At 42.2% G+C, this 24,143-nt stretch overlaps 1 protein-coding gene across 1 annotated transcript in view; it reads left to right on the forward strand.

Moving 5' to 3' along the window:
* Positions 1-24,143, forward strand: part of MAOA (monoamine oxidase A) — a 72,358-nt gene that overhangs the window by 44,943 nt on the left and 3,272 nt on the right. The window contains exons 4-14 of the mRNA XM_082609848.1: positions 3,772-3,876; positions 4,786-4,877; positions 6,688-6,829; positions 9,788-9,937; positions 10,367-10,526; positions 11,442-11,538; positions 15,143-15,196; positions 19,376-19,433; positions 20,937-21,034; positions 23,709-23,820; positions 24,023-24,085. Coding sequence (XP_082465974.1) covers positions 3,772-3,876; positions 4,786-4,877; positions 6,688-6,829; positions 9,788-9,937; positions 10,367-10,526; positions 11,442-11,538; positions 15,143-15,196; positions 19,376-19,433; positions 20,937-21,034; positions 23,709-23,820; positions 24,023-24,085 — 1,131 coding nt within the window. The remainder of the gene's footprint in view (positions 1-3,771; positions 3,877-4,785; positions 4,878-6,687; positions 6,830-9,787; positions 9,938-10,366; positions 10,527-11,441; positions 11,539-15,142; positions 15,197-19,375; positions 19,434-20,936; positions 21,035-23,708; positions 23,821-24,022; positions 24,086-24,143) is intronic.

The raw sequence follows: 24,143 nt of genomic DNA on the forward strand, positions 1-24,143 counted from the left end.
ATTGGGCGGGCATCCAAGAAATAAAAAAAATTAAATTAAAAAAAAAACTGTCCTCTCCTGGCAATAGTCTCCCTTTATTATGAACACTGGTAGATTGAAGGTGTGGTTTCTCAAAGGAGCTTAAGTATTTGGGGCACAGTTCCAGGGACACTGTATTCTACTCGACATCAACTTCTGCTGTGTCAAAGACATTTTAGAGATTAAAGGCCACTTAGTAAGGGTAGGGAGGTTTCATATTATAGGCACAAAATGGAACTTGACTTTTACCCAAGATTTTTTTTTAATTTTTATTTTTAGAGAGCAGTAGCCATGTAGAAGTATTCCAGGAGATCCTGCCTCACACTCTTAGGTCTTAAAGGCATTTCTTGCTGAGAAGTGGTTTAGGATTGCAAAACAGCTGACACTTTTGTGAGAAAACTAGAACCACACTTAAGATACTGAGAAGGTCTGTTCGCAAGCAGTTCTCACGCAGCCAAGAGCCATCTCCAGGCCCTCCCATTGCCCTACTTTAGAGATTTACACATGCAAAAAGTAGTCTTGAGTTGTTTAGTTTAGACGCAGGCCATGGAGGAAATAAGCATTCCAGGAGCTTGTGAGAAAGGAAGAGGTACGTGCCTGTTCCCACATACATGCATTTCTTTAGCAAACTTAGATTTTTCTGTGGAATAAAAGTAGAGAAGCCAGGGCTTCCCTGGTGGTGCAGTGGTTAAGAATCCACCTGCCAATGCAGGGGACACGGGCTTGAGCCCTGGTCCGGGAAGATCCCACATGCCGCGGAGCAACTAAGCCCGTGCGCCACAACTACTGAGCCTGCGCTCTAGAGCCTGCGAGCCACAACTACTGAGCCCGTTCGCCTAGAGCCCGTGCTCCTCAACAAGAGAAGCCACCAAAGTGAGAAGCCCACGCACCTCAACAAAGAGCAGTCCCCGCTCGCCGCAACTAGAGAAAGCCCACGCAGCAACAAAGACCCAACGTAGCCCCCCCCCAAAAAAGAGTAGAAAAACCAAAAACAGCATGCTAAGAGTGAAACACTCATGAAATCCTTTTATCAACTTGGTGCCTCTGTCAACAGCATAAAAATTAATGTCATGGTGGGCCTTTATGATCTTCTTTAAAATATTCCATGGCTCCCATTTCTAAAAAAGATTGCCAGGCTAGACCTTTCTCTTTCCCTGAACTCTTCACCTCTCCTGCCACCTCTCTTTGTTTATCAAAGCTCAGATCATGGGGTCTTTAGGACCTTGTGTGAAATCATATTCTGGTTGGTATCATCCCATGAAGAAGTTCATTGGGAATGTGGGACACATTTTGTTGAATTTTATTTATAGTACTTAATGTCCCCAGATGATTAAGCATATTGAAGGTTTTTTTAAACAATTTTTTTCAAAGCAAAGATCACTTTGGTATGAGACTATTACTTGAACATAAGGAACATATAGGTTTTTCCCGATTTCAATTAAGGGAAGAATTATAACAAGAACCAACTGTTCTGAAGGCTGCCCGTGATCTATTACTTAACCCAGTCTCTCTCCTCTCCCTAGTTATTTTTGTGTCTGCCTGTTTCTCTCAGAACATGCTTCTGCATTTTCCAAAGTTGACCCTGTTACCCCAGAGCTTCTTAGTTTCCTTGTTTATTCCTTAGAAACATAAAAGATGTGTGGACGATTTATAAGTTTCACATTTCAAAGTTCTTTTTCTTTTAATCAGGAAGTTTAAGATGTCTCTAGGACAAAGCTATCTCAACATTCCATCAACCATATAGGAAGCTGGAAATCTCAAGGTTTATAAACAAGGGTTTTGGGAGCAGGAAATCTCTGTCCTACTGTTTTCTAGATAATATCCCTGGGCTTTAGTTTCCTCATTTATAAAATGGGAATATTAATAGTTCTTGCCTCCAGAGGGTTGGGGTGAGCATTACATGAGATAACGCACATGAAGAGCTTAGGCCAGTACCAGGCATGGAAAAAGATCGCAATAAATGTTAGTAATAATGGCGGTGATGGTGGTAGTGATGATGATAAAGGATTTGGAGTCTTAAAAAGTTATATTGGAGCACTGCAGCATAGCATTTTCAGATAAGAAATCAGGTCACATAATCTGCCAAGGTTATTTGAATTTGCTACTGTGGAAGAGAAAATTACTTCTTTGTCACTTAATATCTGCCATATATTCTTACTCAGTTGGAGTGTGTGTGTATGAATGTGCGCACATGAATGCAAATGCTCTTATGTCTCATGTCCCTACCTTGATGGTCAGGAGTTTTGCTTTAGCCCTTTTTTTAAAATCCAGCTCTTAATATTGTTCAGTGCACACAGTAGCCTTTCTACAAATATTGAATATGTTTCTATTTGATAAAATCAAAATCTTGTGGAAAATTGTATTAATAGACAATGTTTTCACCTTAGGAAGGTTTACAGGATGTTTTAAAGAAAAAGGAATTAAATTAGGAAATAAAGGGAATTCCCTAGCAGTCCAGTGGTTAGAACTCTGTGCTTCCACTGCAGAGGGGAAAGGTTCAATCCCTGGTCAGAGAGCTAAGATCCTGCAAGCTGTGCGGTGAGACCAAAAAAAAAAAAAAAAAAAAAAAAAGGGAATAAAGTCTTAGAAACTATCTAGACATGCTCTCTTTTCCTAAGGATTCACCCTCCCCTCACAGTATCACAGTGCCTGTCACACAACTGAAATGAAGTAAATGGCCGCTAATAATTAGCTGTCTTTGTGTTGGAGGTTTTGGTACCAAGCAATAGAAACCAACTCAGGCTCACAAGAGAGGATTTACTGAAAGGATATCAGAGGGTCCACAAAATCAATGGGAGGCTAAAGGGCCACACTTGGGAATGGGCAGAGACCAGGGAAACTCTAGCAATTTAGGGGCAGGAACCACAACCATGGTCTTTATAGCAGGAAGCATCTGCTCAGCATGCTGCCATGGGGAAGGAGAACCCAGAGTCAACTTTCTTCTGTGCTTGGGTCACCCATTGCAGGGTCAGAGTCCTCTGAGAGTGTGTGATTGGCCAAACTCATATCACAGACTCACAGCCTGGCCGAGGCGGGAGAAAGAACCTAACCCATCGCCTTCTGTAATGGGAGATGGTACCCAGGACTGTCCTTTCTACACATCTATTCACAGAGGAGAAGATTCAGTTTCCCAAGAAGAAACCAAAGTGCTTACTAGGAAAGGGGAACAGATGCTGGACAACCCAAAACGGCAAATGCCCATTATTCTACGTTTCTAATATTTTGATTCTTGACTTTGGGCATGGTCCATAGTCTAGTCAGTCTTTATTTAGCCTGTGTGAACCTTAAGACATAGTTTGAGATATTCCACTTTGTTATTCCAGTCCTGTATGTGGTCCAAAGACAGTCCTCCATGTCATCATCCTGCTCTCATCTGAGTGGGAACATCCTTTCAAAGAGATTAGATAGGAACTCAGGAGCTGAGAATATTGTGGCATCAATATGAGACACTAGGATGAGCTACCTTTATTTATTTGTTTGTTTGTTTGTTTATTCTATGTAAGTAGAAACAAGTTCAAGGCTATTATTTCCTGTAAATTAAAAACGGGTAATATAACACCAGGGAAATCTTGCTAATCTAATTAAAATTTGGGGTCTGTATAGGTCAAATATATTTACTGTCCATCAAAGGTGATCTTTTTGACACAGTAGAGAATCCTGTTTCCTTGAAAATGGCTCTTAGGCTGGTTGGTTTGGGATTTTTTGAATGTCATCCTAATTTAAGGTATTATCCTTTGCTTTTAAATGTTACAGGGGAGAACTTATCCATTTCGGGGTGCCTTCCCTCCAGTGTGGAATCCCATTGCCTATCTGGATTACAACAATCTGTGGCGGACAATGGATAACATGGGAAAGGAGGTAAAGTGTGTGTGCAGCTTGCACATGACCTGTTACTGAAATATCAATAGCAAATGTTTAGTATTCATCCTTCCACAGTGCAGGGAACATTGCTCTGGATGTTGATGCATATCATTTCCAGTGTACCCAACAACTCTGCCAAGCTGTTAGTATTTCTACTTTACAAATGAAGAAAATCAGTGCCAAGGGGTTGCATAATTTCCTCAAGACCACACAACAAGGGACAGGATTCAAACCCACATGTCTCTGATACTAATGTGTGTGCCTGTGTTTTCAACCTATGCCACTGAGATTTTTTTTTTTTTTTTTTGCGGTACACGGGCCTCTCATTGTTGTGGCCTCTCCCGTTGCGGAGCACAGGCTCCGGATGCGCAGGCTCAGCGGCCATGGCTCACAGGCCCAGCCACTCCGCGGCACGTGGGATCCTCCCGGACCGGGGCACGAACTCGCGTCCCCTGCATCGGCAGGCGGACTCTCAACCACTGCGCCACCAGGGAAGCCCTGCCACTGAGAATTTATGTGACATATTTTTGTCGGGAGTCCTACATATAGTGATCTTATCCATATGTTATGCCACTTGAGATAGTAAAGGAGAGAAGGATTCGTTTCCCCAAAGTTTTAAAATGGGTGTTAGCTTTCACTAATAATTATGATGTTGACCATCATAATTACATATTAACTTATACATATATTTATGTATTATTATTATTATTTTGGCAACAGCATTAAGGCATAGAATCCAAAGAGCTATCCATCCCAAACCCACCGCTATCTATACATAGAATTCTATGCCAATCACAGTCCAACATAGACAGAGAAACCAGTTTTCAGAGGTTCTCCTGAGGGCCTCTTGGCAGGGCAGTGAGCAGTAACCATCAGACCTAAATGTGGGCCCTTCTTTCTCTGCAGATTCCAGCTGATGCACCATGGGAGGCACCACATGCGGAGGAATGGGATAAGATGACCATGAAAGACCTCATCGAAAAAATCTGCTGGACAAAGTAACCTTGACTATTTAAAACATTTTTTTATCTTCCCTTCAGATCGTTCCTATCCTATCTTGAACTGCAGTGTTTTTCTTCATACGTTATAGGAAAAAAGTTAAGAGGAAACTTAATGACCTTTCCATCAGTAGCAACTTTGGGGGCCCTTTAGACACTCAGAGCAGGATTGAACATAAAATGAATCTAAAACATAAGAAGAAAAGTAGGTGAAGCAAGCTGAACTTTTTTTTTAATGAAACGGTTGTATGCTTTGCAATAAAAGAAGTAATTGTGTTTTCAGATAATATAGAGGTCAGCTACAGAAGCAATTTGGAAAGATATTAAAGTAATTTCATATAAATATAGAAGAACTGGAGGGAAGCTAGTCTATATTAATGAAAAATATAAACTATATGTTTTCACTGAGAATCTGTGTTATTAGCTGAGTTACTTACAGATCATTCAGCCAGCATTTTGGGGCTCCTATGTGAAGGCACAGTATGAAGCACTGAGGAATGGTGGTGAACTTGTTAGGCATGGCCCCTAACCTCACGGAGTTGATATATTTTTAGCAGGAGAGACTGTCATTATACACATATTACATAATTCTAGGAGAGACTGAAACTGGGAACCTGACCTGTCTGATGGCAAAGGAGAGATTCCTTGTTGAAGCAATCTTTAAACAGAAACCATCATCCCCCTCACTAACCATATCTCCTGTCTCCTCTATCCACTATGGCTTATTCCTGAAAGATACCATTCACTACATCATCCATCTTTTCTGTCTTCCCCCATCACTGTGGCTCACCCCTGTGAGATACCAACACCCCACACCATCTATTGGTCCTGTTTTATCCAATTCATTGTGACTCATTTCTGGAACATATATCCTCCCCATACCCACATGTCTGATCTCCACTCATCCACTGTGGGGGGATGATGTTCCAGTAGCGAGCCTTAGTAGATGGGGAAAAATAATGAAGGGGAGGGATGGTTTCTTTCAGGAATGAATCCTGAATGATGGGATGGATGGAAGGATAAATGGTTGAGGCATGGTATTTTCCAGTTATTAGCCACAGATAATGGCGGGAAATGTGAAGGTTGGATAGTGTGGGAAATGCTCCCCCCGCCCCCCCCCAGTATAGAGAACAGGGAACAGCTTCTGAAGGCCCTGAGATGGGGAGATTGACACGTTTTAGCAATGAGTGGATAGTATACCTGGACCATAAAGATGCCATGAGGAAGTGATGGAATGAGAGTTTGGAGAACTTGTTGACAGGTTGATGGTGCAAGATATATTGACCATATTCAAGACTTTTGCCTTTTGCTCTGAATGTCACTGAAGGATTTTAAGCAGAGTGGGGTTTTATTTGTTTGTTTGTTTAAGTTTTGGACTGTTAAAAGGCTTAATTGGCTGTAATGTAGAGAAGGATCATGAGGGCCCAGGAGCAGCCACCATTGTTTTAAGCCAGGTGAGGGACAGTGGTAGCCTGGACCAGGGTGGGAGCAGGGGGGGTGTTAAGGAGAGAAAGTTTGTTCAAATAAATGAAGACAATATCCTTAATGAACTCTGACAAGCATATTAACCCTTTAGATTGCATTGGGATAGCATGTTTGGACTAACCCATAATTTCCTAAAAGTAAGGGAAAAGTTTATTTTCCCCAAGAGTTAAAATCTGCATTCCTTCAGAAATTGAGTCCATGAGTTGTTTTTTTTCAAAAACAATAGAACTGTTTTCCAGCCATGCTAAATTGTGTTTTAAAAAGGTAATGTCCTGTGAAGCATGTACGTATTTACTCCTGACTTCCGCTCTTGTTCTGTGACCAGGACTGCTAGGCAGTTTGCATCTCTCTTTGTGAATATCAATGTGACCTCTGAACCCCACGAGGTGTCTGCCCTGTGGTTCTTGTGGTACGTGAAGCAGTGTGGAGGCACCACTCGGATATTCTCCATTACCAATGGGGGCCAGGTATGGAGTGTCCATTCTCACGCTAAACTTCATTTGTGATCTTGCCCTCATTGCCTTAATACTTGCTTCTATATTTTGAAGCATAAGTGAATTTGAAACATGGATTTTTGAAACGATCTCCAAAAAACTTTTCTGAAAACAAAATTTCTCATTTCCTTTTCTTGTTCCTGAAAATAAGTTCACAACTAAAGAATGTTTCATTTTGAATTCATTAGGTTTGAGGAATTCAGTTCCTTCCTTTTGGAAGAAGGTAAAATTAGACTATTTATGTAGGAGGAGCTAAATTACTAAAATCATCTTATTTCCAAAAATTTCTTGTACTTGTAAAATTGTACTTAAAGTCATCTCTGTTCCAGACATGAGGCTTTTTTGTCCCATTCTGTGTCTCGGAGTTATTATTTTATGTTGACTGTTACAGAATGGAAGTGACTATTCTTCCTTCTAATTCAAGTGATATATTGGTTACTCTTTCAATAGTAAATTCTACATCTTGGCTGCTAAATTTTTGCTGCCCACTAGCATTTGCCCAGCTTCCATACTACTTCCATTACTGATGAATGAACTCATTTGACTCACTGGCTGGCCACACAGCAAACCAGTGGTGAAACCAGATTCTTAATTCCCTGATTTTCCAGATTCTGAGATTCTTTGTTTCAAGGCTATCCTTTATCGGAAAAAAATGGATATCTCTTTGCTAGGAATGTTATGCCTCGATGGGCTAAGGTTTAATTAGGATCAGTTTACTTCTAACTTATGTTCTGTTTCATAGTGTGAGGTGTAGAGTCCTTGTCAACTGAATGAAATGTTCCTCTCCTTGGGAGATCTCCAGAAGTCCCCAAGTTGTTCTTGTGGTCCCAAGAGTTATTGCCCATTTGACCCTTAGCTTTAGCAAACTTAAGGCAGTTGCATTTTTTAAGTGTCTTTACACTTAGAAATCCCACATTATTCTTTTTAACCTATATTTTACTTTCTGAGATATCATGACTCGTATTTTATATTTACATCCCTCATTCAGGGGAGCCAAGATACTTCTAGGCAAACTCCACATGACCTTTTGGAGGGCACAGTTCACATTATGAATCTCAGACCATTATCACAGTATCTTTACAAAGAACTTAGACTTATCCTTTAATAGTTTAGTTCAAGAAATACTAGACGTGAAGGAGTGGATAGTGAACACAAATGGAAATAGTTCATGGTCTTTCCACTATACTAACATTCAAAGTAACTCTTGGAAAACAGAAGTCACATTATAAATTAAATGGTCCCAGTTTTGTGAGGAAGGATGGATCATGAATTTAGGGCTAAACTGCTTTGGGAATATTTTTATAAAGAACTGTGGTTGTGTCATTAGAACAATAGCCAGTTATTCAAGTGTAAGAATCATTCTGTGGCTGCTGACACAGGCTTTCTGGAAGAAGGTGATTGTCAAATGTCTGGCTGTTCTTCAGTCTACCTACGTGTATTTGTAACCATTCAAAGAATCTTCTACAGCAGGCTAAAAACATTCCCCCTGGTTCTTACAAGATGCACTGTATTAAGAACTGACCTTAGATTAATCTGGAAGCATGACCATGGTGAGTGTAGCACTTGTGGTCTTACAGAGCTGCTCAGGGGAACTGTTTCACAATGTCTGGAGGAACAGGCAGATGCTTAGTCTTCACCCTTCGGCCCCCGCAGTGAAACTTCCAGGCATTTTGGCAAAAATTTCTCAAGAGCTGAGGTTTGGATTCTTAGAACATCATTTGGTGATGACCAGGTGAGCCTTGAGGGCACCATGAGCCTGTTCTGCCTAGACAACCCTGGGCTGGGACTTTAAGAAACCAAGGGGAGTTAGAAACCACATCCCCATCTCAGTGAAACTAGAAAAAAATAATTAATTAAAAAAAAAGAAATCTTCTGAAAGTTTAGATTCCCATACAGACTATGAAGCCAAGGCCCCCCTACCCATTGGCTGCTGGGTCACATGTGGGCCTTTTTGGTTCCAAAAATCACGCAACTTCATGTCTGCTATATTGTTTGTGTCTTCTAATGAGCCTAATGCCAGGGCCTTGCCCACTGAAGGAGATCAATCAAGGGTTGTTGTCTTGAGTTGAACAGTTTTTAGCAAAGAGAAGGTCATTATCGTTTGTGTTTATACTTGGAACATAAAGAATAAAGACAAAAGCTTCACCCATAATCTCGCCCCGTCTACTGTTAACATTTTAATGTATTTCCTCATTAAGATTATACCGTATAAGTGGTTTATATATTTCACTTTTTCACTATTAAATTATTAAAAATATCAAAAGAAAGAAAGAAAGAAAGAAAGAAGGAAAGAAACCGCATCCCCTGGGAGAAGCGCAGCATCCTCCCTGTCCCAGGGTTCCCTCCATGCACTGCACTCTTGGGCACTTGAAGCCCACAGACTTGCTGTTATTTGCATTCGGTCAAGGTGCCAGTGGTATAGGGGAACCTTCCTTCTGATTCTGTGATTTTATTTTAAATTTTTATTGGGGTATAGTTGACTTGCAATGTTGTGTTAGTTTCAGGTGCACAGCAAAGTGAATCAGTTATACATATGCATATGTCCACTCTTTTTTAGGTTCTTTTCCCACATAGGCCATTACAGAGTATCGAGTAGAGTTCCCTGTGCTATACAGTAGGTCCTTATTAGTTATCTATTTTATATATAGTAGTGTGTATGTGTCAATCCCAATCTCCCCATTTATCCCTCCCCCGCCATTCTGTGATTTTATAAGCTGGTAAGAGCTTTTCGTCACCAGACGCTGTGTAGAGCATGATGATTGAGGTATCTTGGTAGACTGCCTCTGTCCTAATAAGTTCTTCCAGTAGTTAAGGGTGCAGAGGGTGGAGGTATGGCCTGTGACTTTCTGGAGGTTTCTGATCAGCAGTAAATATGATCTTCCTTCCTTGGGCTTTTATAACATTTCCTTTCCTGCCTGCCTTCTCCTGTAGGAACGGAAGTTTGTAGGTGGATCTGGTCAAGTAAGCGAGCGGATAATGCACCTCCTCGGGGACAGAGTGAAGCTGAGGTGTCCTGTCACCTGTGTTGACCAGTCAGGTGACAACATCATGATAGAGACGTTGAATCATCAACTTTATGAGGTAATTCAGTTTTGTCAAAAAAGAGCGTATATAATGGGACTTCCCTGGTGGTCCATTGGTTAGGACTCCCCGCTTGCACAGCAGGGGGCACAGGTTCGATCCCTGGTGGGGGAACTAAGATCCTGCATGCTGCACATCAAGGCCGAAAAAAAAGAGAACCTTATATTAAATAGGTCTCCTGTCTTCTGCAGCTTCTAACCAAATATAATCCAAGCAGTGGCGTAATTAATGCTGGCGTATTTCTGACTCGGTCTTCCAAATTACCAGCCTTGGTCGACTGCCTTATTCTGTTTTGTTGCCTCACAGTGGCCTCATACTATACATTGTTACCGCTTACTGTCATTCAAAATGGCAAATGTGATGTTTCACTCTCCCTGCAAAGATTGCGACTCAACGTTTGAGATGGTATCTTGTGTCTGTGTGTTTTAGTGCCGATACGTAATTAGTGCCGTCCCTCCAACTTTGACTGCCAAGATACACTTCAGACCAGAGCTTCCTTCAGAGAGAAACCAGTTAATTCAGCGTCTTCCAATGGGGGCTATCATTAAGTGCATGATGTATTACAAGGAGGCCTTTTGGAAGAAAAAGGGTAGGTTGCACTTATTCATGTTTAAATTGTATTAAGCCAAGACCGTGCTCTTTTAGGAACATTTTATGCTACACACTGAACAGAAAAAAAGATAAGTGTTTCCAGTTGGTAGAGAAAGGATCAGAAATCTCAGTCCGTCCACTCCTCATAGCCCCAGGCAACACAAAATGACCCCAAGAGCGCTTGATGGCAGTGAGGGGGAAGGAAGAGGTCCCTCTGGTCGCAGGACCACATTGACCAGAACCCCGGCATATGTCTCGTGAGCAGAGACAAAGGAGCACCATGGAAAGAGCACTCCTTTGAAGTTACACATCCCTGGTCTCCACTTGCTTACTAGCTGTGTGGCCTCAAATGATACTTCACCTCTCTCAGCCTCAGCCTCTGTGTCAAATGGTAACAATAAGACCTGCCGTTGGGGTGTTGTGAGGATAAAATGAGGCAGAGTCTGGGCAGATATGGTGTCTGTTGTTGCTAAGCCTTCAGCTCATACTCAAAGGATTCCTTCCTGCCACTTCTTCCATGGTTTCACAGGGGTGATTCCCTCTAACACACCCCCCTCTTTCCCATGTATTCCAGGACTCCAGGGCCATCTTCATTTTACTCATACACTGATCATACCTGACCTTTATATAAAGGTCATCGAGATGGGTCATTTTCTAATGTGTCTGGGTGACCGACCAAACATCCTTGTATGGTCAGTGTGCGTATTTAATAGGAAATAACTTCTAGAGTTGGGGCAAAGACCAATAGTTTAAGATTTGCCTTCCTCTTAGCAAAAGAGTTTTTTATATATATATATATATATACATATACATATACATATATATATATATATATATATATATATATATATAATCTCCCTCTTAAATCTCTGGTGAGGTTACTCAATCTCCTATTGATTTTCTTCTGGTTAAGATTACTGTGGCTGTATGATCATCGAAGATGAGGAAGCTCCGATTTCAATTACCCTGGATGACACCAAACCAGATGGATCGCTGCCCGCCATCATGGGGTAAGTTAGAGCTGGGTGTTCTGCATTTTTCAAACTCTGTTGGTGTATTGGTGTGTGTGCTGACAGAACATGTTGTTTTGGATTAGAGCTCAAGCAATGCTAAATAACCCTACAGACAATTTATGTCATGTTTCCATGTATGAAAATATTAGAGTAATAGAGTATGTGGCACAAGAACACTGAGAAACTTTACTAAAATTAACACCACTTTGAACTTGTGCCCATATGTTTCTTTCCCCCATAAACTTACACGTGGAGGTCAGAGTGAAAAGCGCAGCTAGACAGGTGGGATGGTAGACCACCTTGCCTACAGGATGTTGACAACCATTCTGGAATGAGAACTGCTTTATCCTGTAAAATCTTCCAGAGTTATGTTTTCTGGGCTTTATTCCTTTCTCCATTCTAGACATCACTACCTAGCAAATGTCAATATGTTAATTGTTGGAATTCCCTGGTGGCCCAGTGGTTAGGACTCCACGCTTTTGCCACTGAGGGCCCGGATTCGATCCCTGGCCGAGGAACTAAGATCCCACAAGCTGTGTGGCACAGCCAAAAAAAAGGGAAGAAAAATATGTTAATTGTTACCCTGGGAGATAAGATGGATGACTAATGAGAAAGTGCAGTTCAAAGGAGAGCCAGGCCTTGAGTGTAGGGCACTTTTTCCAGTAGGTTACTCTATGACTACTTCACCAGGGATGGGCCAGGGCAAGGTTCTGTGTCTGGAAGAGGAGGACTCTTTTTCTCTCCTACCCTCTCCTCACACAGCTGCTCTGCCCTCTGGAGACTAGGGGTCCAGAGAGGGAATCGGGGCTCCCACAAAGAAATTTCTAAGGAGTGCCGTAGCCTCCCAGTTGCCATGTCTTTTAGTCCTCCTCAAAGCAATACAAACAAAAGGGCTATTTATTCTACCACATTGCAATAAAAGAGCACAGCTTCTATAGCAGTCAGTGACTTTTAGAAACCAGTGGTTTTCCCCTTCACCCCGAGGAGAGTTGAGCTCATGTGCATTGCATCACTGAAGGGAAATTACAAAATCAAAAGGAGCAGACCCATGACCCTAGGGACTTAGAAAAAGGCTATGCTACTGGACTGCCAACAAGACATTTTATAACCACTTCTCTGGCTATAAAATATAAGAAATAGCACCAGCCTCCCTGGTAAGGGCAGGTGCTCACAATGTAAAGACTATAGGAACATTGCACCCTGTTCATCTCTGACCCCCCCGGGCAAGAAAATACATAGATTGTTTGGGCAGTTTGCCATCGCCTTCTATGTGCCAAAGAAATGCAGGAGGTTGAGGAAGAGGTTTCAGGAGACTTGTCGGTCAAGATCAATCCAACTGTAGATGAAAGAATATTGATGTTGTTCTTGCCCTGGGTATTAAATATTGTGGCATCTGCTCTTCTGGCGTTTCTTTACGTTTATTAAAAAGGACATGTATTGCGGAAGCCTTCTAGGTGGTAATGGGCTTATTTAGGCAGTTCCTAGAACGTGATACTCTGATCTGTTTTATCTGGACAATTGCTTCCACCCTGTTCTTGCCTTGAAGCTATATTGCCTCTACCCTGCTCTTTGCCCTAGGCAATGAAAGCCTTGAAGACAGGGGTGGTATAATTGCCCAGCACTGTTTATGATAACTAGTGCCTTTTGGAAACTAGAAAGGACCTTGTACTTTAGAGCTGTGAAATGTTCCCAACCCAAAGCCAGGATGTTTAATTTCTCCAATAAAACACCAAAGAAAGTTCAATGATAGTTGTCCATTGTTACAATTAGATCAAAGAGGTTATTTCATTCATGACTTGAGATTTGACAGATATAGCCAACCCTAACTGCCCTTTAGAAAAGAAATTGTAAAAAGCACCCAAGATCTAAAAGGGTTTTCAGATAAATCATTTCATCTTTTATCAGATGTTGGTGATTTTCATTGAAATACTGCATAAGTCTAAAATGATTGATTCTTGCAGAAACCTAAAATTTAACTAAAATCATTACCAGCAAGCCACAACATAAAGTGTTAGTTAAATCAACCAAAATCATGACTATGTCCCCAGAAGTTCAATGGTTCAAATTTCTTAAACAGTCCACAGCTTTGTATCTTTGCTTCCCAGAATGATCTCGAATAACAACTCTAAAGGAATTGCCAATCAAATTGAGGAACAGTTTAATTGGGAGGGGGGCTTGAGGGAGAGGATGAAATACCTGTTTTCAGCCCTCGCATTTTCAGTCTTGATCTACTTGTCTTTTCGGTCTAGAACAAAAAAATACAATTTTAAAACTTTTTTTTTTTTTTGCGCTATGCGGGCCTCTCACTGTTGTGGCCTCTCCCGTTGTGGAGCACAGGCTCCGGATGCGCAGGCTCAGCGGCCATGGCTCACGGGCCCAGCCGCTCCGCGGCATGTGAGACCCTCCCGGACCGGGGCACGAACCCATGTCCCCTGCATCGGCAGGCGGACTCTCAACCACTGTGCCACCAGGGAAGCCCTAAAACTTTTTTTAAATGGAGAAATAATTTCATTGTCCTTTAGCTCATTTGGATTTTTTGAAAGCTTTCTAATGATAGTATAACTAAGGATTTCTTGTCACAATTCAATTCTTTAAAATATACATGCAATTAGTAATATCAGTATAATAAATAGAATCTATTTGATTAAAGGGAAGCAGAGAGATTATAACTGAGTTTTACTGAGTCACTGAATTTGAGGACCGTGCTAGGCCAGTTTTCCAGGAAGCCAACTCCGAGATGGAGATTTGGGTGCAGGAGGTTCTTCAGGAACTGCTATGGGGGAAAGGGAAGGAATCAGGATTGCGCAGAGGGAGAGGCTGGGCTCCGGTGTTGCCCCAACAGAGGCCAAAGCCATCCCTTGGGAAGCTCTGGAGCGGGGATGGCCCTTCAGAGGTGTCTGCACTGAGGCGAGGGGGTGGGCTTTGGTACCCACCACACTCCGGAGCCAGTCATTCTGGGAAGGGATGGGACCTTGCGCCAGGCAGTTCTCTGCTACAGAGTGCAATTGCTAGGGAGGGGTTTGGTTGTGAGCTGAGGGTAATGAGCATTTGGTCCTGAAGAGGGATCTGGGTGGCCCACCATGGCAGCCACTACAGGCACTTTTTTTTTATGGCCCCGCCTCGTGGCATATGGGATCTTATTGCTCCCCAACCAAGGATCAAACCCATGCCCCCTGCAGTGGAGGCACAGAATCCTAACCACTGGACCGCCAGGGAATTCCCAACAAGCACTCATTGATATTTGTTTTTCCAGCTTTTATCAAGTACTTGGCAGACAGCAACAGTCATTACCAGGATAATCATTTAAAGCAACATTAATTCATCTGACAGTTCATTTCCTACTGTATGCCAAGGACTGTGCTAAACTTTTGGGGTAAAATATTGAGTAGGAGGTGACCCGTCCTTTAGGATCCCACAGGCTAGCAGGAAGGACAGAGAGGCAGATGAAGACAGTCTGGCATTTGCTCTAGTAGAGGGAAATAATGGGAGGGTGTGGGAGAGTTTACTAATGCTGAGTAGGTGGAGGCAAGAACACTTAAAGAGACAACTCTTAAGATAAACCACTGTCGCCTAATCATTCAAATGTAACCTCTCTCTCCAGCTTCATCCTTGCTCGAAAAGCTGACCGCCTTGCTAAAGTCCATAAAGAACTAAGGTAAGTATTTACACCTGAAACGTATAAAAGGTTAGCTTCATATTGTGCTTGTTGCACTAACAACAGGATAACGGCATTATGAAAAACGCAATAATTCATTAATCTCAAAATCCCAACAAATCAACCTTTTTGTATTTCGCTATGCCCCCTTGACTCCGTCCTTGCCCATATGCGTCTATCAATTTAGTGTCACATCTTTGTGTTCATTTTACAGTGGTTGAGAGGTAGGCTTTCCCAGTAAATGGATGGAGAAAAATCATAAAAAAAAAGTTAGCTGTGAATAAAGCTTAAGAGGCCAAGTCCCAATCACCTTGCCAGACCGTTAGTCCTTCTCCAAGGTTCTCTGACATGTACTTTTTCTGAAAAGCAAATCCATACATAGGTCTTCCAACCTATTCCAACTTGTATACATAAAAGTATGCTCCTTTGATTATCTGGGATACAGCTCTGATGTTCCCTTCTCCCAAGAGCTTCCTAGTAGAAAACAATTATTTTAGGACAATGACTTTTTTCTTTTTTTCTCCCTTTCTCTCTTTCTGTTTTGTTGTATTTGTTTTGCTTTGTTTTGCACTGGAATCCTTTGTTCAAGTAAAATCTTACCTGGAACTCTTACCTGGAAACACTCATTAGGCTGTTGGGGGACTGCCTCTGGACATTTCTGGGCTTCCCTTCTTTAGGGTAACCCTAAATCCTTTGTTAGCTTTTGAAGAGGGCCAATACGCATGCAAATGTATACTTCTCTCTGCATTTGATTTAAAAATTAAGCAGCAAATCCACTACCAGCCCTTGCTTTGAGAGTTACTTTGATGACTTTGCAAGTCAGAGAAAGGCTGCAGAAGTTCCCATGTTTGCACACGGATTTGTTTATTTGAGCAGCCATGAGATTTGATGTCAGGAAGGGGGAACCCTTTTATTGTTCACCTACTCACTCAATAGAGGAAGAATTTGGGGGTCCAGTGATGGGGAATGATTTGTTCAAGGCTCCGCAGCTAGCTTCTGACAAAGTCAGAAATAGCATCTAATGTGTGCTTTTTTTCATTACGTCACACTAAGCTTGACATTTTCTTTTGGATTTCCTGCTTTCCCTCCTTATTAATAGTAAAATAAATACCAGCCTGAATGTAGACATTTGGTTATGATTCCACATAGCGGCTAAACTTCTCAAAATTCTTATAAGGCAAAAACCCTTAGAACTCCGAATGTCATTGACTAAAGTAATGGTTCTCAGGACCAACTGCATCAACATTTCCTAAAGAATGTTTGGAAAATTTTTCTGAGGCTGATAGATTATGATTTGGTAGGTTAGGGGTGGGGCCCGAGTACTTGTATTTTTTAACAAGCCTTTTGAGTGATTATGGTGAGCAGCCAGATTTAGAAACCCGTGGGTAAATTCAACTTGCACAATGACCTCTTTTGGCCATCATTTAAAGTATGTTCTGTTGGGACTTCCCTGGTGGCGCAGTGGTTAAGAATCTGCCTGCCAATGCAGGGGGCACAAGTTCAAGCCCTGGTCTGGGAAGATCCCACACGCCGCGGAGCAACTAAGCCCGTGCGCCACAACTACTGAGGCTGCGCTCTAGAGCCCACAAGTCACAGCTACTGAGCCCGCGTGCTGCAACTACTGAAGCCCGTGCACCTGGAGCCTGTGCTCTGCAACAAGAGAAGCCACCGTAATGAGAAGCCCGTGCACTGCAACGAAGAGTAGCCCCCGCGCGCTGCAACTAGAGAAAGCCCGCGCGCAGCAACGAAGACCCAACACAGCCAAAAATTAATTAATTAATTAATTAATTAAAAAAAATAGTAAAGTATGTTGTGATATTTTTAGAGTCCAGCTAATCAATCAGTGCATTGCTCCAACATCCTTATCTTATATGACTTTTCTAAAAAATTTTTATATTAATGGGAGGAAGGGATGGAGAAGATAATTTCCTGATGTGTTTGTATGAACTAATCCTTGACTCATTTAATAATGTGAACTATAGTAAATAATGGCTTATATTTCTGTTATTACTAGTTTATTGTTCATGAATGAAAAATTGCCTACGAAGTAGGTTGATTAGATTTTAAGGTTCACTCTGTTTTAACAAAGATTTTATTATTTTTTTATATACTGAAAATAAGTTAAGCATTATTAAGTTTTTCAGAATAATGATTGTCAATACTTTTGTTTTCTAATTGACTCAAAATGTCAGAATTATCTCTTGTAACACTCATGTGAAGTAGGTAAGAATCAGTCACCTATCTTATTATAGCATAGGAAAGATGGTACCATACTTGGCTGAGGATGGATTTTGATTCAGTAAATTTTTATTGAGCACTTACTATAGGAGGGATGCTCAGGAGAGTAGACCCTCGACCTGCCATTAATTAGCTGAGTGATATTGAGCCAGTCTCTTCAGTGCACTGAGCCTCAGCCTCCTTATGTCTGAAATGAGGGGCTTGGATTAGACAGAGGGAGACAGTCAGGTGGACAGTAGTCTTGAGACTTCTTCCAGTTCTGCCTTTCCTTTATCATTATTGATCTGTAGTATGAACAGCTCCTTGAAGGAGCTGTATAAATGGTGTAAGTGTGAGCATTTGGATAAATTTATAAAGTTACATTTTTGTCCCACATTATTCAGAGAGATTGGGGACACATTTAAAAAATATTTTCTAATATAACTTGGCAACATTAAATTGGCATCTTTTTTTTTTTTTGGCTGTGCTGCATGGCTTGCAGGATCTTAGTTCCCCAACCAGGGATCAAACCTGGGCCCCATGCAGTGAAGGTGCAGAGTCCTAACCACTGGACCTCCAGGGAATTCCAAAATTGGTGTCTTTTAAAATCTGTTTATTACTAATAACTATAACTTTCCCTTCCCCCCTTTCTTCCCGGCTCAACAATGTTTTGCCGTTTGTCTCTTTAGCTTCTAATGCTTGTCTTACAGATTTGAATTAAACCCTTTGCCATATTTTTTTACAGTTGCTTATTAGCCTGTAAAAAATATTTTGGAGCACTTTTTAAAAACGTTTTATTGGGGTATAGTTGATTTACAATGTTGTGTTAGTTTCAGGTGTATATCCACTCTTTTTTAGATTCTTTTCCCATATAGGTCATTACAGACTTTTGGGTAGAGTTCCCTGTGCTATACAGTAGCTCCTTATTATGTTGGAGCACTTTCAGTATTTAAACTATATAAAGACTAAAGAAGGTAAACACCTAAAGTATATAACTGGATCAGTGGGAATCTGTTCAAACAATTCCTGAAATAGAACCATTCATTTCTAAAATGGGTGATTTTAGTAAATTAGAACTTTTTAATTTCACCAAGAGTGGTTGTGAGTTTAAAATGTATCTGTTTCAAGAAGTGCTTAGATAAATTAAGCTACTGATTTTTAAGATATAAGATGTGCCATGTTCTGTGCTGGTCATTTACATAATGAATTATGCAGGTGACCAAAGACTGTTTGAGGTAACATCACATAGCACATCATGCCCACCCACCCCCCAGATGCCCTTTGGACGCAGTACTGTGTCCACAGACCATTCTGTCAAATGACAGGTTATTAGCTTAGAATAACCGTAGGCCTCTCCTGATGTAGCATATTTTACGTTATGTTTAAAAGATTAAATGGGGACTTCCCTGGCAGTCCAGTGGTTAAGACTCTGCGCTTCCACTGCAGGGGGTGCGATTCGATCCCTGGTTGGGGAACTAAGATCCCACGTGCCATGCGGTGCCACACACACAAAAAAAGATTAAATGAGTTTTATATGTTCATAGATCTTTAAAACATAAATATAGAATAGTTAAAAGACACCATCATACTTACTGTAGACTTGTAAAAGAGATTATTTTAGAATTTTACATATTCCAGAAAAGTGACTTAGAATCAATTCCTAAAACTGAATTTAATCTCATTTTCCCCATTTTAACTGAATAGATATGGTATTAGGTAGTGAAAGAGGCAAAAATGTAAAAGAGAAGAAAAATTCTGTTGCATCTTCAAAGCACATGACTGTATTCAGGAAAAGAGTTAATCTGAGTGCAGAGATTCATGGAACTGTTCATACAGAAGGCCACTGATTTTAATTTTTCCCTTAATAAATCTAGTTCATTGGCAAGAGCCCTGGAACTCATTGTGTTTATTCTATACTCATCAGTCATTACTTCCTTAACATTTTTTGGTTCTTTTTTATAGGAAGAGGAAAATCTGTGAGCTGTACGCCAAAGTGCTAGGATCCCAAGAAGCTTTACAAGTAAGAAATCCCCAGCTTTAATCCCTAGCAGGTTCTGCTCTGTTTGCTCTAAGTGGTAAAGCAAAGCAGATTCTGGGTTCCTGACGGTGTTACGAAGAGAAGAAATATGCTTACTGGAGGCTTAACTTCAGCAATCACAAAACACCATTAAAAGGTGCTGTCAGTGCATGCAATTTCTGATGCAGCAGTTTCCTGGGCTGTTTAAATGTTCACTGGATAACTGGCAGCCGGTTGTAATGACAGGCAGGAGCTACAGGTATTATCTCCAGGGTGATTGAGATAAGTTCCCAGAACAGAGGCCCTGCCCTCTTGTCAATGTCAAATGACTGCTGCAAAATAAAATCCCAGCTGTATCGTCATTTGTTGGTGAAGACACAGTAGTATATACTTGATAAGATAGACTGAATCTGGACTCTGCCCAGGTCAAAGTCATACTAATTTGCTTTTCTATCTGCAGACTCAATTCACACTTCATTTAGAAATTTCAGTGCTTTCAATCCACCATTGAAAGCAATTATGAGAATGAAATTCTTTTTAAAGGCCCTACCAGATAGCTGGGGGCTCTTTCAGGGGATTATCTCTGAACTGTTCAAAGAATAAACTTGCAGAATGTGTTAGGGAAATCAGAGAAGGGTCTCTCATGTCCCTTGGGAAACATTTTTCATCTTTAATTGTTCCCTTTTTAGCAGGATTCCCATCATTCACGTTTCCAGCTGAGAGAAGGGGTTCTGAAAAAAGCCTTTTTCTTAGACACTGTGCTTTTCTTCTACCTTCTCCCTCCCAGCCTTTTTTTTCGGCAGTAATGCCTTGGTAGATGGGGAAGTAAAGTCTGTTATTTAGAGAATGCGGAGATTGGAGCAGACCTTTCCAGAACCTGATTGTTGATGGGGTCCTAAAGACTTCAGAATCTGCATGGAGATGCCCTGTCTTCCAGATATTGGAATACTTCACGTCTCTCCTGGGCAAGAGGTTGAGAAAGTCAAAGTATACACGTTTTGTCAGTTGGTACCTCACAAAAGGCCATTACTTGGTACTGTCGTGTTTCCCCTTAAGTTAGAAAAACAGCGCTGCTTTTTTTTTTTTTTTGGTACAGACTATAATTTTATTTCTCACAGAACACTTAAAATCTTCACCCTCATGGATTTTAATCATCTGTAGCTATCCAACGTCTTTGAATACTTTCCTTATATTTTATTAACTTCCCACATTTAAAGTCCCTCTTTCTGGAGGTAGAGAAAATTCATCTCTCAAGATTCCTAAGCAGTGCAGATTCTAACAAGGAGACATACACATGCCTTGAATCTGTAAATGAGAGACAGGAAGAGGTGGCCCTGAGAAGGGGACTAAATATTCTAGCACACGTGGTCGCAGAGCCCAGGAGCAGTGCTGCTTTTTTTTCATGTAAACTTCCTGTTAAAGTAAAGCACATAAGAGCCTTTATTGTTGACTGGTGGCCTTTCAGCTTTGTCTTCCCTTTGAAATTTTCTCCCCATTTAACTGCAGCCAGTGCACTATGAAGAGAAGAACTGGTGTGAGGAGCAGTACTCCGGGGGCTGCTACACGGCCTACTTCCCCCCGGGGATCATGACTCAGTATGGAAGGTACTACCCAGACACTATACCAGTTGATACAAGGCATGAGCCAAACTTAAAAATAGAGAAGCAGGGCTTCCCTGGTGGTGCAGTGGTTGAGAGTCCGCCTGCCGATGCAGGGGACACGGGTTCATGCCCCGGTCCGGGAGGATCCCACATGCCGTGGAGCGGCTGGGCCTGTGAGCCATGGCCACTGAGCCTGCGCGTCCGGAGCCTGTGCTCCACAATGGGAGAGGCCACAACAGTGAGAGGCCCGCGTACCGCACAAAAAAAAAATAGAGAAGCAAAGCTCAATGGGAATTTAAAAAATGGCAATCAGCATTCTTATTTCTAATGTCCCAGATAGTTTGTATACTTCTGGATGTCCACAGGAAAAGAAGTATGTCCGTACATAGGACAGTAGCTGACAGCATATAAAATAATCGCAGAACACTGGTGAGGATTTCAGATGTCAGCGCTACGTGTGAGAATTCTGCAAGCTGCAGTGTCCTCCAAGGGGCCTTCTTGAGCTCAACTAAACATTTAGTCTCGCACAACTACTCTAGGCTCCTGGACACCAGTCTACATAGAAGGACATGGGCTAAACACGTCTTGCCGGCAGAGCAGCATCAGACATTCCTCTTCACGGGGAAGCATCCTCACTCACGGGGAGTTGACATGTGTGCAAGATGGGAGAGTTCACCTTAGCTTAGAAGCCCCATGCGTCACAGGAGCCATGGTCTCTTATAACAGCCTCATAGGCAGTGTCCAGGGTCCCCGCAAGGGACATGCCCAGTTACAAGATGTACCACACTCAAGAAAGCCCAGGGCTTCCCTGGTGGCTCAGTGGTTGAGAGTCCGCCTGCCGATGCAGGGGACACGGGTTCGTGCCCCAGTCCGGGAGGATCCCACATGCCGCGGAGCGGCTGAGCCCGTGAGCCATGGCCGCTGAGCCTGCGCGTCCGGAGCCTGTGCTCCACAACGGGAGAGGCCACAACAATGAGAGGCCCGTGTACCGCAAAAAAAAAAGAAAGCCCAAAGTTATAGACTCTTCCCAGATATTTACAATTCATGACAGTTTTCCCATCCCAGATACAATTTACCAATGTGGGGATGCAAGAGAGCCATTTTTACCATAGGCAGTGCTGCCTGGCAACATATATGGCATTATACCTTCATCAGGTTTCTAGAGGAACAGAACTAGAAAGTTAACTCAAGGTCACGTGTGTCCACAGAGAAGGAAGAAGGGTTTGTTAACCCTTATCTTACATGAGCTTTTTGTTTTTTCTTGATTGAATTATTAAATAAACAATGATTTTAGTTCAATTTTAGGTTTATGCCAGAATCAATCATTTTAGACTTGTGCAGTATTTCAGTGAAAATCATCAATATCTGATGAAAGATTAAATGATTCATGGAAAAATCTACTTAGGTCTTGGGTGCTTTTTACAATTCCTTTTCCAAAGGGCAGTTAGCATCGGCTATTTGTGTCAAATCTCAAGCTGAGAATGAATAGCCTTTGTTAGGGATAACTGTATTGATGAACTGGAGTGCTTCTGGACTCTAGAAGATGGGATTAGGATCAGGAATAGATGAAGCTAAGGATTCCTGAGTTGGAAAAAGGCGTGACAGTGGGTTGAGGTGAAGGCCTGTGGGAGAGAAGGCCTTCTTTGCTACCCTCAGGCAGTCTCTAGATAAATCCATAGAAACTAACTGTACAGAAGGTTTTTTTTAAATTGAAGTATAGTTGATTTACATTGTTAATTTCTGCTATACAGCAAAGTGACTCAGTTATGCACTTATACGCATTCTTTTTTATATTCTTTTCCATTATGGTTTATCCCAGGACATTGAATATACTGTAGTTCCCTGTGCTGTACAGTAGAACCTTGTCCATCCATTCTATATGTAAGAGTTTGCATCTACTAACCCCAAACTCCCAGAGGTTTGTTTTTTTTTAACATCTTTTTTTTTTTTTTTTTTTTGCGGTACGCGGGCCTCTCACTGCTGTGGCCTCTCCCGTTGCGGAGCACAGGCTCCGGACGCGCAGGCTCAGCGGCCATGGCTCACGGGCCCAGCCACTCCACGGCATGTGGGATCCTCCTGGACCGGGGCACGAACCCGTGTCCCCTGCATCGGCAGGTGGACTCTCAACCACTGCGCCACCAGGGAAGCCCACCAGAGGTTGTTTTTTAAGGAGATAGACATATAATCCTTTGGGTCTCTCCTTTGCTAGAAATCAGTTTCTCTCCCTGTCTTCCCACTCGCCACCACGGTTCCTCCCGGCACCCTAGGAGTATCTGCATGGCTGGGGTCTGCAGTCAGATGTGATCTCGTGAAGAACTCACCCCTTACTGTAGGTAGCAGAATGGACTGCAAACCGGAAACATGCAGCACATAGATCTGAGTGTGATCTTAATGCACATTCTTATATTTCTAATTCTGGCTGGCTAGAAAAAGGTCATCATCACCTTTAGTGATTGATGAACTGACGGCCTGATTCTCTCTGGCTTGAAAGTCCAGATCCTTTGGTGCAGGCCCAGGAAACAAGGAGGAACCTTTCACCTTTGGCTGAGTTGCATGGGAGTTTTGGAAACAATCTGAGTTTCCTTGTCTTCTGCGGGGTAGATGAGGGCAGTGATTGGGTCATTGATCCTCAGCACCTTCCCAGGTAACTCTGTGTGACCTCTCTGTTCCCTTGAAGGGTGATCCGCCAGCCCGCGGGCAGGATTTACTTTGCTGGCACGGAGACGGCCACACAGTGGAGCGGTTACATGGAAGGAGCAGTAGAGGCCGGAGAACGGGCAGCTAGAGAGGTAAGACAGGAAGCCGAGTCGCTCTCCCTCCCGAGTCCAGCAACATAGTTGGCATCTCTTTCCAGATCTTACCACTGATGGTCTATATGTCCACTTCTCTGTCCCTCACTCCACGCACGAGGCTCATCTGTGGCCAGCAGGGCCTTAAATCTGTCGAAGCTACAGAACCTCATTTCATAATACCATGGCCACTTTCTTTCAGGTCTTGAATGCTTTGGGGAAGGTGGCAAAGAAAGACATATGGGTCCAAGAACCTGAATCAGAGGTAAGTTTGGCAGCTCCGTCTGCATAGACCAGGAATTGCACGTAAAAATCTCTCATCT

The sequence above is a fragment of the Mesoplodon mirus genome (assembly GCF_964341445.2).
Source record: "Mesoplodon mirus genome assembly, chromosome: X".
Lineage (NCBI taxonomy): Eukaryota > Metazoa > Chordata > Mammalia > Artiodactyla > Ziphiidae > Mesoplodon > Mesoplodon mirus.